This window comes from Chrysemys picta, chromosome 14 (genome assembly GCF_011386835.1).
Source record: "Chrysemys picta bellii isolate R12L10 chromosome 14, ASM1138683v2, whole genome shotgun sequence".
Taxonomy (NCBI): domain Eukaryota; kingdom Metazoa; phylum Chordata; order Testudines; family Emydidae; genus Chrysemys; species Chrysemys picta.
The window spans coordinates 7,163,894-7,178,762 of record NC_088804.1 but is presented as its reverse complement, the minus strand read 5'-3'; the positions used below and the strand labels follow the sequence as shown (position 1 = coordinate 7,178,762).

The window sequence follows — 14,869 nt, the reverse complement described above, 5'->3', positions numbered from 1 at the left end:
TCCTGGGCCAGGGGACATAGGGGCATCATAGACATGACAGCATCAGGGTGCTCGATGGGCTGGAATGCAAGGGGCACATCTTCCCCAGGCGCTTCTAGCCCTCTGACCCACTGAGCAGCATCGACCTTAGACCCGAGGCAGAGGGCACGTTTATTGCCAGACGCTTAGAAGAGAGGAGATTTAGGGGCTCAGACGGGATTGTGGCCCCACAACGACAGGAGAGGAACCCTCAGAACCACCCCGAGATGGGTCAGGATTCAGGAAAGGAGAATGCCAGCTCTGTGTTTTGGGGCGAGCTGTCTGTCACTCATCAGCCAGGAAGCTTGTATCAGCGAGTTTGCTCTGCAAAGGTGCAGGAAGGATTGTGAAGTTTTCAGATAGGAAATGACACTTCCATTGCCTAATTTAAACCTCGGAGCACAGGGCTGGAGGTAGAGCCAGAGAGAGAGAGGAAGCAGGAGGGGGCAGAGAAGGGTGTGGATAGAAAGAGAAACTTACAAGAGAGGAGAATGGTGAATCTGCTGCACAGCATGAAATGCTCCTTCATGGTGACAACCCTGAGCCTCCTGCCACTGCTGGGTGAGTAGAAGAGAAGGTGCTGGTGGGGGAAAGCCACCCACTGTGTGTGTGTGTCGCCTGCAGATGCCTTGGCTGCTTTCCTGTGCTTTGGCCTAGTGGATCTGGGGCGTTGAGAAAGAAAAGGGAAAAGTGCCCCCCTCTTAACGAACTGTTTAACCACTGGACTGCAGTGACGGTTCAACCAGTGGGACAGACACTTCCATTTGAAAGGCCAAAGCGATCAGCTGAGGGCTAGGAATGGCAAGAGAGATGATTTCCCCTAAGCCTTTTGCTCTCTTTGGGCTCGACTGACTTGGGCATATGTTGCATTGCAGCCCGTCGGGGGCCTGCCCTCTGATCACGTGACCAAGTTTGGCTTGTTGTCTGACTCTAGCGCCAGTCCCCTGGTGTCTGCCGGGGAGCAGCTGGTGGGGTGATTTTTGTGCTTCCTGCATTGTCCTGGGTAGGGCAGGTTGGGAACCAACATCATGAGCATTCGCCCAATCCAATGGAAAGGGGTCGCCTGCCACAGCCTGCTGTATGCTGAGTATACTGGCTACATCCCAGGAGGCCAGATCTGCTTTACGGCCAAATGATGGGGGGGGGGGTCTCGAACACCTCTGCTGGGCTGGCAGATGTCCCTGGAACACCACACATTAGCCAGAGCTGGGGAATCCTGCCAGAAGTATCTATGCGAATATGTTCCAAAGATAATCTGAGCATTCACTGTGGGTCGAGCCAGCACCCACTGCACTCGCTGGGCGTCTTTTCAGGGACTCCAAGTGGGGCAGGATCGAGCAAACTCTCGCACCACATACAAGCCACTGACATGAACATCTTTAACCCTTGGCGCCCAGCCCAACTAGTGCCAACGGGAGGGAACCGGTCGAGGGAGGTGGGGAAAGCAATGAAGGCGAGGAGGAGGAGGAGAGAGAGGACAAGATAGATTGAAGCTGGCTCCAGTGTCGTGGGAGCGAGGAAGCGCTGAGTGATGCAATGGCTCTTCCGCTGGGTCACATGCATTGTGGTGATGATCTTTTCCCTCCTCTGATGCCACTCACTGACCCTGGTGGTTTTGTCCATTTGCCTTTTGTTTCAGACTGCATCAGAGGAAAAGAGAGCTGCAAGGGTGAGTCCCCTCCTCTGCTGAACCGGGCCTCGTGCTCTGGGGCTGGGCTGCAGGTGCAGATCCCTGTGAGGCTTGCTAAGGATGAATCCCAGGGGACCTCCTTCTTCCTCTGCTTTCCATTTTCCTTCCTCCGCCAAGGCGAGAGTGCCTTACACAGCCACCCAACCCAGACCTCCTCCCCAACCCTGCACCCTCAGCTCCCATGATCCAACGAGCCAACCACCTCCTGTCTCTGCGCTGCCACTAGGCACTGCCAGGGCTGGGCTGATGAGGGAGGGTAACCACAGCTACCCCTGTTCATGCAGACTCACTGCATCCTGTGGGAGACAGGGCCACAGCCTCGTAGAGTGGGCTGAGGAAGGAGCCCCCTTAGGAGGCCCTCAGTCAATCCGGGCTGTGCTACTGATGATCTGCTGTGTGACATGGGCAAGTCACTTCATCTCCGTTTCCCCGTCTGCCAATGGTGACGAGACTAGTGACCCACCTTCCTCTCCTGGGTGCTGTAGGATTAATTATCCAATGTCTGTACAGGGCTAGGAAGATATAAAACTTGATCACATACTAAGTACTGCTAGGAAAGTTCTCCTTCATATTCAGCCCACATTGCTATTGTCTCACTTTCACCCATGACTCCTGGTTATACCCTTATCCCACCCGAACGGCCCCTTCGCCCATGCTGGGCCCTGTTCCATGGGCTCACCCCAGATGTTCCTAAAAGCCTGGGAGATGCTTTAAGTGCCTAGCTGTAGGCTGCTCACACAGGTTTATTGGTAGAACCACATCCCATTCAGGGATTTATGTCCAGGGAATTCCATCTGATCATTAACCAGGCCACTGCCACCAAACCTCCCTGGTGTGACATGGGCCTGGTGCAGCCTCCGTGAAGGGCTGACATTCAGGGTCGTTTGGATCTGGATGTTTGGTTTGGACCCATCTCCGGCTAGAATCGTGTGCCCCATGATCTGCCTTCATTTGCAAGAGCCCGAAAGCTGCTCTATATCAGGTCTCGTGCTGAGATGATTCTCTCTCTCCATTGCCAAGTTGCAATGCAATTAGATTGGTCCCATGGGACCGAGGCAAAAAGGAAGAGCGCCCAGATCACAGGCTAGGCGTGAGGAAAGTCTGCCTGAAGTACGAGGAGATGCTGTTGCTGCAGACAGAAGGGGGTGTGAGGAAACCAGCTTCCAAACCTGAGCTCCCCCCAGCAGCAAAAGTAGATCCCAGGGGAGGGCAGAGACAGTGCGTCTTGTGTTGCTCTCAAGAGTCTCTCCTTCCACCTGGCCAGCCCAGGGGCTGTGCTGCTGCTGTACTGGCAGGCTCCCATGCGAGCCAGATCTCGAGAGCTGGCATGGGTGCCAAGGGGTGGAATAAAGAGGAAAATGGACGGGCGGATCCCAGAGGGAGGGAGAGAGCCCAAAAGGAAGTAGGTGCCACTCCTTTGACATCAGAGGCGTTGCAGGTGATCGTGCTGGGGTGAATCCAGCTCAGAGCATCTGGGCAGGTCTCTTGGCTGCACAGGACAATCCAACACAGAGGACAGGCTCTGAGCCACTGTCAGATTCCTCTGGCCATGCAATGAAAGCTAGGCAAAGGACTGCCAAGGCTCACAGATCGCATCCCGGCGCAACTAACCAGACTCCTGCTGCTCCCCTGTGAGGTGCCCAGCTGCAGCCCCTCTGAGCCCCTGAATTAACATTGGGGGGGCATCTTGATTCTTCTGTAGCCCATTCATTTCAGGCAGTCACAGCCCCCTGGACACTGTTCGTTGCTCACTTTCCTTTGTTCCCGGTAACCCTGGGTTTCCAAATTGCTCCCCGCACGCTCCCTGGCGGTCAGAGGGTGAGCAGGATGCGGGGAGACCTGGGAACACCCCCACTGCTGTGTTTGCCTCCCTCAGCTTTGCAGGAAGTACCCAGGGGGGACTCTGGCCGCAGCTGCTGTGACATCGGCCTGACCAATGGAGGTTTACCAATACAACCGGAGTCAGTCAACAAAATCACAAGCATCCCCCCATTGTGTGATGATCTGGAGAAGGAGGCCAACGCCTTCTGCAAATGTGTGATGGACGAGATCCACAGGTACGAGGGCGCGCACATGGGGAATGAGAGCATCACCCGGGCAGGGCTCTGTTGAAGAAGGTCCCTCATGGCTAAGGGAGAGGGGCAGGCCAGTGCCCCAGCAGCTAACCCAGGATTCCCTCACATCCTGGCCCAGGAGGGAGGCACCTGGCCCAGCAGGAAAGGGCTCATCCTCTGGCCAGAGGGGCTCTATGCCAGAGTTTCCCCAGCCCACACCAGGACAGAGGAGTCTGTCAGTCCCAGAGTTTGCCTTGTGCTGAGGTGAAGAGTTCATGACCTCCCACACTGGGAAGGGTTATTCCCATCATCCACACCAGCCGGGCTCTTTTCTGGCTCTCTTCCCTCCTCCCCATTAGCTTAAACATGCCTAGGAAGCACTTCCCTGGCTTCAGCTTCCTGGGGCATAGGACACTTAGTCCATGGCGGCCATTTCCTGCCTCACAATAGCAGGTGTGGGCCTCCGGCAGCTGCACCCCCTCCACCAGTTCTCAGCCTGTCCCTCCTCCCATTGCAGGTTCTGGCCTGCCTTCGAGGAGTACCTCATCGGGGAAGAGGTGAATGAGAGTGTCATAGACTTAAACAAGACAAAGGCGCGGGTCCAGAACGTGAGCACCTTCATCACCCACGATCTCGTCTTCACGATCACGCCGAATGAGGTAGCAAACCCCTTCCTTCCAAAATGGCAGCATTGTCTCCTTCTGAGCAGGGGTGAAATAAATCATTGGGCCTCTAGCCTCTCAGTCAGGCACCCCAGGGTCGCCATGTTGAGTTAACCCCTGCTGGTGCACTGCAAGCCATGATGCAGCCAGGTGCTTCTTCAGAGCCCATGTTTCCAGCTGCAATAGAGCTGTGAAGAAAACATCCTCTTGAAAACACCACTAGAGAAGGTGGGGGATGCTGGCAGCTGTATCTCGCTATCTGTAGCTCTTACGTTCACCGCCATGGCTGGTGTGTGCCAAGTTAGTTGAGCAAACGTAGGGCGCTGGGGTCCTTCTTGTCTGAAAGAACTTCCTTCTTCTCACAGAGGTTACACCCTGCCTGTGTGGCAACAGCTAGGCTGCAATGTTCTCTAGTGGCTAGAGTGGAGAACTGAATGTCAGAACTCCTGGGTTCTCGGTCCAGCTCTGCCACAGATGCTCTGAGTCACTTCCTGTTTCTCTCTTCGGTTTCCCCAAATAATATCCACCTCATGGGGGCTTCACTAGTGTTTGTGGATCCTGAGATGGAAGGTACTGTAGAAGAACAAGGCATTTTGTTAGCAAATAATAATCAACTATTATTGTTCCACGGCGTAGGTCCCCAAGGAGCTAGACACAAGTGTGAAGGGAAAGGTGAGCAACATAAGACTCCCCAGGGGACTATTTCAGTCCTTTCACAATGAGACAGACTCCGTCAAAGTGGCAGTGCTGGTGCTTGACGTTGGAGAAGTGAGCATGTTTAAGGTAAGCGTTGCCGTAACAGTCAGAGCAGAGGTTCAGCTGATCTCTTAGCCATCCTGCCTCCGGCCCTGAGCTATCCCCGATTCTTCAGAGGAAGGCGAACGCCCCCATCATGCACCTCACTGATCAGGCGGTGTTGAATAGGGAGGGGAAAATGGCAGGGATCAGATTATGCCTGGCATCATGAGGGTACATTGTCCTTATGAAGTAGGCACTGATCCATGATTCCACCGCTGATGCTGAGAGGCCTAAAAGCCAGGTGACTGAATTAACTCCTTTGTGGCCATACAGAGTCTTATAGGACCCATGGCAGCGCAAGAGCTGCAGTGTGATGCTGCAGCCCTCGGTGGGGCAGCAGCAGCCGCAGGGAAACAAGCCTAGGACTGCTGGATCTAAAGGCATGAACCTCGACTACCTGAGCTAAAGGATTCAGCCCTGTTAGACAAGTGGGCTCATCAACCGCTGAGTCTCCACTAGAGGGAGACAGAGCACTGCGCTAAGTGGGTACAGGTTCTACTGCCCTTGGGAGCTTGGGGTCCTCAAGCCTACAGACTAACTGTGGCCATGGAACGATGCCAATGTCCCGCAGGACCCGGACCAGACAGGCACCATGCTAGACAACGTCACGGTCAGTGTGAACGTGGGAGGCAGGCAAATCGCTGGACTCAGCGACTGTGTAGAACTCACCTTCTCCCACGGACAACTGCCCCGGGTAAGCCAGCCTTCTGCTCCCCTCTCCTCTCCGCCTCACCGAGGGAGGCCACCCTGCTCACTAACCTGCTCTGTCTTTGCAGAACGTGCCCGTTCAGTGCGTCTTCTGGGACACCAAGAAAGGTACGTGAAGCGGAGGGCCTCGGCAGGACTGAGAATAGACACTAGCTTCACCCAGGGAGCGCAGGCAGACCCTGGAACAGCCCAGGAGAGGCTCGAGATGAGAGCAGGAAAAGCCTTGCAGAGACAAGTCACGCATCCAGAAAGGACTGCACCTCGGGCCTACCAGGGTGGGACTAGATCAGCGGGACCCTGCTGACCTGCCAACCCCTCTGTGCTGAGAGCTAGCAGCAATGGGGCAGTGCCCGCCTGCCTCTTCACCTCTGTGGAACGCCTGCGCCCTCCAGCGCCAAGGCCTTGTCTGGAAGGCAACACGGGCACCCTTGTGTCCAGGAATGCTGTGGGCGCCGGCGCTCACTCAGAATTGGTTGGGCTGCGGTTGCTTGACGTGTTTTAACTGCAATTGCTCACAAATTCGAAGTGCCCGGTCCTGGGTCTGGTCCTGTTCAACGGCTTGGGGGCAGGCCCAAGGGCAGGCAGGAACCGCTCGAGCCAATGTATTGTTAGAATAATCCCCAGAGAGGCCTCTGGTAAGCAGACCTCAGAATTTACCTGTAGCCAGGTGAGCAATACAGGAACCCCCACAGAAATACCAGCCCGTGCACAGGTATCTAATGAGGGGAGGAGCCCCTCATCTGTGCCTGAAGATGTATTTCACATTTAATAACTTAATGTCCGGGCTCTGGTTGTGCCAGAGGCTGTCACATGGTATATGTCCTTTGTTCTCATAGACTAGACAGACACCATATATACGTATATGTCCCCCATCAGTGTCGCATCTGAGCCTATACCATGGTCTTTGCAAGCCATGGCAAACGAGCCCTTCATCCCACCCCATGTCCGTTGCTTCACTATCCCCTTCCCAAACCGGAGGCTTTACACTGTCTCCTCAAGCTGTGCTTTGAGATCTCCTGGGCACGCACAGGGCCATTCAGCTGCCGTTTCACATTGGTGGCTGTGACAATCAGTGTGCAGCGAGGATTGAGGATGTGCTTGGTTTCCACGCCATAGCTTCTCCGTGTGAATTTTTCAGGCAAGCGTGGAGGATGGAACACATCTGGCTGCCTCACCATACCCAGAGACAGGGAGACCATGTGCTGCTGTGATCACCTGACCTTCTTCACCCTCTTAATGGTATCACGTATACCCTGTACCTACTGCTTTTAGTTTGGCTTCTGCTGCCTGCTCCATCCTGAGCCCCAGAGGCCGGGTTCAATCTGCGCTGGAGCTGTTCCTATATGAACTGTACGCTTACACCTCATCTGAGGCCTGTAGAAAGTCAGCCCAGCGCCAGGGACAAAGCTGGGCTCCACCTCTCCAAGCCCCTGGTCTCTAATCAGCAACAAACCCAATCCAGCACCTTCAGTGGCTGGATGGCAGAGGGGGACGTTCTCCAGCTAAGCATCTGGCCTGCAATACCAAAGCAGAGAGACTCAAATTCTCTTCTCCCAGCCTGAGGTGCTGCCCAGTCATTACTGTCCATGGCAACCTTAGCTAATCCCCGCTCCTCCTTCTCCCATCTTTCCAGGGCATGGCAGGAGTGGCTGGTCTGCTCAGAACCACGGCTCTCCTTTTGTGCTGCGCTTAGCCGGGTAGCCTGACGAGCTCTCTCGCACTTCCACTCCCCTTCTCCTCACCCAGGGGCTTTGCAAGCTGGGCCTGCAGCAACAGCCCCCCTCTTTAGTCCCCACCCAGCCCTGCCCGGAAGCTCCCAGCGGCTCCAGCAGGTTGTTAAGCTGCCTGTGTTGTCATGTCCTCTGCTGTCACACCAGCCCGCGCCTGTGGTAACCCAGCGCCTGTGTGTGTGTTTGACAGACTCCGTCCCTAGACAACATCGCAGCCCAGATGTTATTAACTATCGCAAACGTTGGCTGTGGGATTTCCGTGTTCTTCTCAGCCCTCACCATCGGCCTGTACTTTGCTCTAAGGTAGGACACCTCCAGCTTCTCCCTCAGGCCCTCTCTGGAGGTTCCTGGCATTCCCACCCTCCCGCTGGAGCATGGAGCTGGGCGAAGGCAGAGTCTATGGGCCAAGTTCAGCCCGAGTTCAAACTGGTGCAGTTCCAGCGACTTCACTGGTTGTAACATCTGCTTTCACCAGGGCTGAGACTGGCCCCAAATCCCCCAGGATCAAAGGGAAGGGAAACAAGAACAGTCCATGGTCCTGGATTCCTGAGGCATCTCTCATGCCGCAGTCACCCCCTTGCGAGGGGCAGCCTCTGAGTGGCTCATTTGTCCCCTTCTCTGCCAGTCACTTGGATTGCAGTAGGGCCCAGAGGTCACAACCAGGGACTAGGGGGCCGTTGTGTTGGGCTCCATGCACACAAATACCAACAACAAAAGAGTCCCTGACCCAAAGAGCTTCCAGTCTCCTCCCCTCTCATCCTCTCTTCTCCCAGCCCCCAGCCAGGTCCTTTGTTTTCCCCTGGGTTGTGCCACGTCTCTCTCTGCTCTGTGTTTCATTAGGAAGTTCTGGAGTTAACGTGTCTCTCGCTCTACATGGCGGGAGCGATTAAATCAACAACCCACATTCATGGGCCTATCTCACCCCACTTAGGGATGAGAATATCCGCCCCTTGGTTCCCTAGGAGGCAGTGGGGAATTGGTGCCCCGAGAACAGCGATGCTCTTTGATGGGTGTCACTCTTTTCCTGAGCTGACTTCACTGAGCCTCATTTCGCTCTCAGGTTCATTTACAAAAAATTCCAGTCCAATGACACGGTCAAGATCCACGTGAACCTCACGAGCAGCCTGCTCCTCCTGAACCTGGCCTTTCTGCTGAACAAATGGATCTTCAGCCTGAACCATCAGGGGCTATGCCAGGGCATCGGAGGCTTCACCCACTACTGCCTGCTCTGCTGTTTCACCTGGATGGCCATCGAGGCGTTTCAAGTCTACCTGTTGGTCATCAAAGTCACCAACATCTACATGCGGCACTACATGGTGAAGCTGTGCCTCGTTGGCTGGGGTAGGCTGCATCTCCCCCAAGTTGCTAGGGGCTGGATTGTGAGGCTCAACAGTGGGCTCCCTAGCCATGGAGAGCTTAGGGCCAGCTCTTAAAGGGACACAGCCAACCTGTTTGGGATCAAAGTCTGACCTGCCTTAGTAAGAAGGTTAGATCCTCTGGATTTTAAATGCCGACCTTTATCAGAGATCAGTCCCCCAGCAGCGGTTAACAAGGCACAGCAGCACTGCTGGGAGTGTAGGAGAAGGAGACCAGAGCCCACCCAACCTAAGTCTCCACATGATATCACATCTCCGCAAAATGGCTTCTTAAAACAGTTTGTGTCCGCTGAGATTTGCCTGTTGTCTCAGATCCCATCTGGACCTGGGCTTAGATGGACAAGAGGTCAGAACATAAAGGGTACGTCTACACTACCTGCCGGATCGGTGATCGATCTATCGGGGATCGATTTATCGCGTCTAGTGTAGACGCGATAAATTGATCCCCACTCGCTCTGCCATCGACTCCGGAACTCCACCAGGGCGAGAGGCGGAAGCGGAGTCGACGGGGGAGCGGCGGCCGTCGATCCCGCGCCCCGAGGATGCGAAGGAAGTGATTCTAAGTCGATCTGAGATATGTCGACTTCCGCTATGCCATTCTCGGAGCTGAAGTTGCGTAGCTTAGATCGATCCCCCCCAGTGTAGACCAGGCCTTAGAAACAGAAAGAAAAAATAGCCCCCACCATCTCCCCCTTCCTCGGGCATTCATGGCCTCCTCCCTTTGCTTTTTCAGGCTTCCCTGCTCTCGTGGTCACGATCACTGGCAGCATAAACAGCTATGGAAAATACACCATTACGGATATGGCCAACCAGCCCGCCGTCACCCTGTAAGTTGCACCCTCTCGGCTAGCTACCGGCGGTGTGGATTAGCTCAGTGGCTTGGCTTGGGCAAAGCGGGCCCGCTTCTGCTCCTGGGCTGTCTTAGAAAGGAAACTGGACCAATCTTTACTTTGCTCCTCAGCTTCGCAGGAAGCTACCGCCCGCTGTCCAAGGTTCAGCCCTGCAGCGGTGTTAACAAGCCCACCCCATTCGCTGCAGGGCTGCCCTGGCATAGCCCCAGAGGCGGGGGGGATACGAGGCCATGGGAAGCTACGCCTCCCCAAACAGACAGCCCACTGCCTTTGGAGCGCACCGCCGCTGAAAGGGTGGGTGCCCCGGCTGTAGCCTGGCCTCCATCTCCCGCTTGTCCTCTTCTCCCATGGCTCTGCCTCTTCCCGTCCCAGCTCCACCTGCATGGGGGCCTCGCAGGAGGGGGGGGAAGAGGCACGCGCAAGTGGTGAGTGGACAGCCAGTGAGCAGAGGGACTTTGAGGAAGGGGCTTCGCGAGGCCAGGGTGGAGCATGGGTGGGGCTTCAGGAGGAGACGGCTGAGCAGAGGTGGGCCTCAGGGTGGGGGCTATGGTCCAGGCACACGCAGCCTCCCCCAAGGAGGACTCACGCACTGCCCATGCATAGCTCTACGCCCAGACTGTGCCCCAGCTGTGACATGGGGACACCCCCCGCTGTAGAAGTGAAAGGGGAAGACCCAGGGCCCAGTAGTGCCTTCCATGGGCAGCCGAGGCTCCCATGGACCTCAGCGGGCAATTGGAGAAAACAAGGAAAGCAGGATCTGGCCTTCAGCTTCTGTGCTCCAGCCTGCTCCTGGCAGGACCACCTGTCCTAGGGATGGGAGGGGAGGTCATTCCTAGAGCTTGGCCACTCCTAGGGCTCCACCCCCCAGGAAGCCTTTGTTTAAAAGGGCTGCTTGCCCTATCCCAGTACACACCCATTGCCACGTTGCCTGCTGCCGTGCTCGAGGGAATTCCCGAGGTGACCGAGTGGGAAGAACGTCACTGCCCACCATCACAGACCAGGGGTGCGCTAGCACCGCGGCATTCCCGACCGCAGGAGATCTGCTCGGCCACCCTGTCAACCTTCCACCTGCACCATCCTTGCCCCCCCTTCTGAAACCACCTGGCCCTGCCTTCTAGGAGGGACTCTATGAAGTGGGGTCCCCAGGCTAGGAGAGCCACCTGTGCCGATCCGTACAGGAGCAATTTCTTAGTGTGCTGCCCCATTCCATTGCCTGCCACCCACCCTGCCCTGACAGCATCCCCAGTTGCTCCCCGTCCAGGCTCACTGAGTTGTCCCTTGCAGGTGCTGGATAAACTCCACTCACGTGGTGGTCCATTACATCACCAACTGCAGCTACTTCGGCCTGATCCTCCTCTTCAACACCCTGGTCCTCGTGGTTGTAGCCTGGAAGCTGTTCAGCCTGCAGCGCACCACAGCGGGGAAGGAGGAGAAAATAGAGACCTGGAAGAGGGGCTTCACAGTGCTCGGCCTCTCCTGCCTGCTGGGAGCCACATGGGGGCTGGCCTTCTTCACCTACGGCACCATGTCCGTGCCTGCAGCCTACCTCTTCACAGTACTGAACTCTCTCCAAGGTCAGGGCACAGCTCCCAGCTAAAGCACCGAGCCAGGTGGCACTGCATACCAGTGGTGCCCAGCGGCTGCATGGGCAACTCACCCGAGGCTGGAGGGCCACAGCTGTGGCTCAGAGTGGACCAGATCCCAGCTGCCCTCCCCTTTAATAGAGAGATGTGACCCCCCTAGTGTAACGCCAACAGACCCTGGGCGCCGGCAGGCAGGATCAAACCGGGGACCTCTAGAGCTTAATGCATGAGCCTATCCCATGAGCTAAAAGCCAACTCATTTAACTCTCTCTTTAAGTGGTCTCAGTGCCACTAAATGGGACAGAACACCACACCCAGGAGGTGTGGGGGTTACACTAGCACTATAGGTAGGATGACCAGACAGCAAGTGTGAAAAATCAGGACGGGGGGAGGGAGGGTAATAGGATCCTATATAAGAAAAAGACCCAAAAAATCAGGACTGTCCCTATAAAATCAGGACATCTGGTCACCCTAACTGTAGGTCCCAAAGAACAGTGCTACATCTTGTAGCCATTTGGATCTCTTGTAGCTAGAGCAGTGCATGCTGGGACCTCACTGCAGGCCCCACTTCCCTATTAAAGAGGTAGGCAGTTCTGGGGGGCCACGCCTAACCGCACTGTTCTGAGGAGCGCTAGAGCTAGAGAGCTGCCTGCCCCAGGAGCGAGGGATGTAGCTCGAAGGGGGCGGGAGGGATGGCACGCCGGTGGCTACCACCCCACCTGCACTCTCCCCCTTTAGCGAGAGACGGAACATTAACAGCGGCTCAGCTGGGGCAAGTGAGTTTAGGAGCTTCCTTCAACGTCACCTCGGAAGTCCTTGGGCTTGTTGAGGCAGCAGGAGACAGGTGAAATTCCCCCTGGAACGTGGCATGAGCCAATCTCCGCTGTCACCTGTGCGCACTAAGAGCTAATGAGGCTAGGTTCAAACTTGTTCTGCTAAAGGTACCTGGGCATTAGCCATAGTGTTCACTAGCAGGCCAGATTCCAACGTTTCCACCCCTGACCGAGGCCTCTCTCTCTCTCCCCACAGGTTTCTTCATTTTCATCTGGTTCATGGTTCTCTACTATCCAAAGAAAGATGCAGCCACATCCTCCTCCGGTAGCGGCAAGAATGTGAAAGTCACCAACGCTTCCCGCAGCTAGCGGCAGCACCAGCTTCTCTTCCAGGCGGGGGGGCTGGTTCAGAGGAATTTGCCCAGTCCACGTAGCTTCCTCAATGAGCAGAGAGGGATGGGTAGGGGACTAGCCAGGTGGAGAGCTCCACTCAGGCTTGCTTGGCAAGCACAATCATGCAGTACGTGAGCCTCTTTCTGTGCTCTTTCCCATGGGGGGGGGAGGGGGGGGAGAGAGGAGTTTTGTCTAGCAGTCAGAGCAGGGAAGTGGAAGTAAGTGGCCTGAATTCTGTGTCTTGTTCTGAACCTGATGCACTGCGTGAGGATCAGAATAATACCTACTTTACAGCTGGGTGAACCGTGGCACAGAGAAGTTAAGTTATTTGCCCACAGCTACTTCACTATGGCTCAGTTTACCCCACTGCGAAATTGATCTGCCATCAGAGAAACTCTTCACTGGGGCCAGCCTCTCTGTGTGATTAAGGGGCCTCGATTACTTGAAGACAGAGCCTAGAGCACTGGCATCTCCCGTACTGCAGCTAGAGCGCTTCAGCTAATGTCCCTGGAGATCATCATAGCTTTCTTGTGGTCTTAGGAATGTCACTTAGGCCAAGATCTGCAAGGTATTTAAGCACCTTACTCCCCTTGAACTTTACCTCTAAGAAGCTCCCTCTTGAGAGAGAGGGGAATGAGATCTGAACAGAAACTTCCGGGCATAAGCTTGATGGATTCAAGCTCTGTAGCAGCCCCAATTTTGCCCCTTTAGTTAAGGCAGAAGAGGACCAGGGGCTAGGAATCGAGCCAGCAAGAAAATCTTTCAAGTTTCACCCCATCCTTTAAGCTTAGAGTCACTACAGGTTCATGGAGGGAGTTTAACCGAGTTACAGCACTATCAGGTAAGAGGATTCCAGCCCCCCTTTTGCAGGAATCCCTCTTGCTACGTATTAATGGGGAATAATTGCTCCTGGGAACAATTCCCGTTTAGCAGATTTCAACAAACACACAGAGGTAGAACGCTGCACACATCTCAGCGCTGCAGAGGCTTGATAGGCTGACTTATTTCTCTCATGCCCCTGGAGTTGAGGAAGCAACCCTTCCATTGATCAGTGGGAACTACATTAGGCACCAACCCACTCCATCAAAGCTCCTGTCCACATTTCTAATCCAGGGCACTGCACATGTACAGCTGAGGACTTTTGAATAAACAAGTGAATTACTACATTATGCATAATGTGATTATTCCCTCCCGCCGCCTGGGAACCTCCAGGGTGCGACACTGAGCACCAGCAGAAGTCTGGGGGCAGCAGATCTTTCTCCTTGGGGTATGGAGTTGCCAGATCTGCACTGCTCCTGGAAAAGGGGCATGGTTTGAAGCAGGAACAGATTTCACTGCACTGGCTGCTTTTACAAACAGGCTCTTTGTGCAAGATCACCCATTCACCACTTCTGTACAGACTATCCACCTAAATGGCAGTAACATTCCCTGAAGTACTTAGGGGCAGTGAGGACTGTTACTGAGTAATTCTAGATAAAGTACTGCAAGAGGTTTTATACCTTGTGTTTAGTCATACACAGGCCAGCGCTCACAATTCCTGTAGGGGAGGCTCTGCACGTGTGCTAATTTCCCTATGCAAATGAGCAATAATTACAGTTCCCATGCAGAATTATGGCACTGCACCCAGTTACAAAAAGTCCGTTCTCCCTTAAACAGACATGAGTCGTTACATTGCTCCAAATAGCCACACCCCCTAGGAAGCCTGAGAGAGGCACCAGCAGACGTATAGTTTGGCAGATTTGTGCACGGTGCCCAGACTGGCAGCAGCCCTCACTAAACTCACCCACACTCTGGAGTTCACTGTGACTCATTAAGCCGGCTATAAAGCTTGCTCCAGGTAGAGATTTGGCTCGTATAGCAACACCTCCAACGATATGAAGGTTACGGCCTGCGTCACTGCTGGTGTTTAAAAGAGACCAAGTCTCTTGGGTACGTTACGTATCCATGAGCCCCACTGCGCTGAAAATCACCTGCGGTGCAGTCAGATGGATAACCTGTTGACTCCAGTATCTAGCTGGCTATGTGCAAGAACAGACGGTCACCAGAGTGGTTGGGAGTGGAAGCGGATGTTAAAGCACTGACCGGCTGGAGGATTTAGACACAGGTCAGCATGTTCTAAGTTTTGGTTCCCACCCCAACAGCCAGATGATTCTTCCCGTAAGTGTTTCCATTCAGCAAGTGCCTTGGGGAACCAACACTTGCAGCTGACTGTCAGTGGTTAACCAGCATACCC

The 14,869-nt window shown here is 54.8% G+C and overlaps 1 protein-coding gene across 1 annotated transcript; it reads left to right on the top strand.

Annotated features, from left to right (window-relative positions):
- The first annotated feature begins 421 nt into the window (after positions 1-421).
- Positions 422-13,802, top strand: ADGRG3 (adhesion G protein-coupled receptor G3). Its single transcript, XM_005309544.4, has 13 exons — positions 422-579; positions 1,658-1,687; positions 3,585-3,765; positions 4,280-4,421; positions 5,061-5,207; positions 5,794-5,916; positions 5,999-6,038; positions 7,069-7,169; positions 7,851-7,963; positions 8,721-9,001; positions 9,770-9,863; positions 11,172-11,461; positions 12,500-13,802. The coding sequence occupies exons 1-13, from the start codon at positions 510-512 to the stop codon at positions 12,610-12,612; spliced, it is 1,725 nt and encodes a 574-aa protein (XP_005309601.4). The 5' UTR covers positions 422-509; the 3' UTR covers positions 12,613-13,802.
- Positions 13,803-14,869: the final 1,067 nt, after the last annotated feature.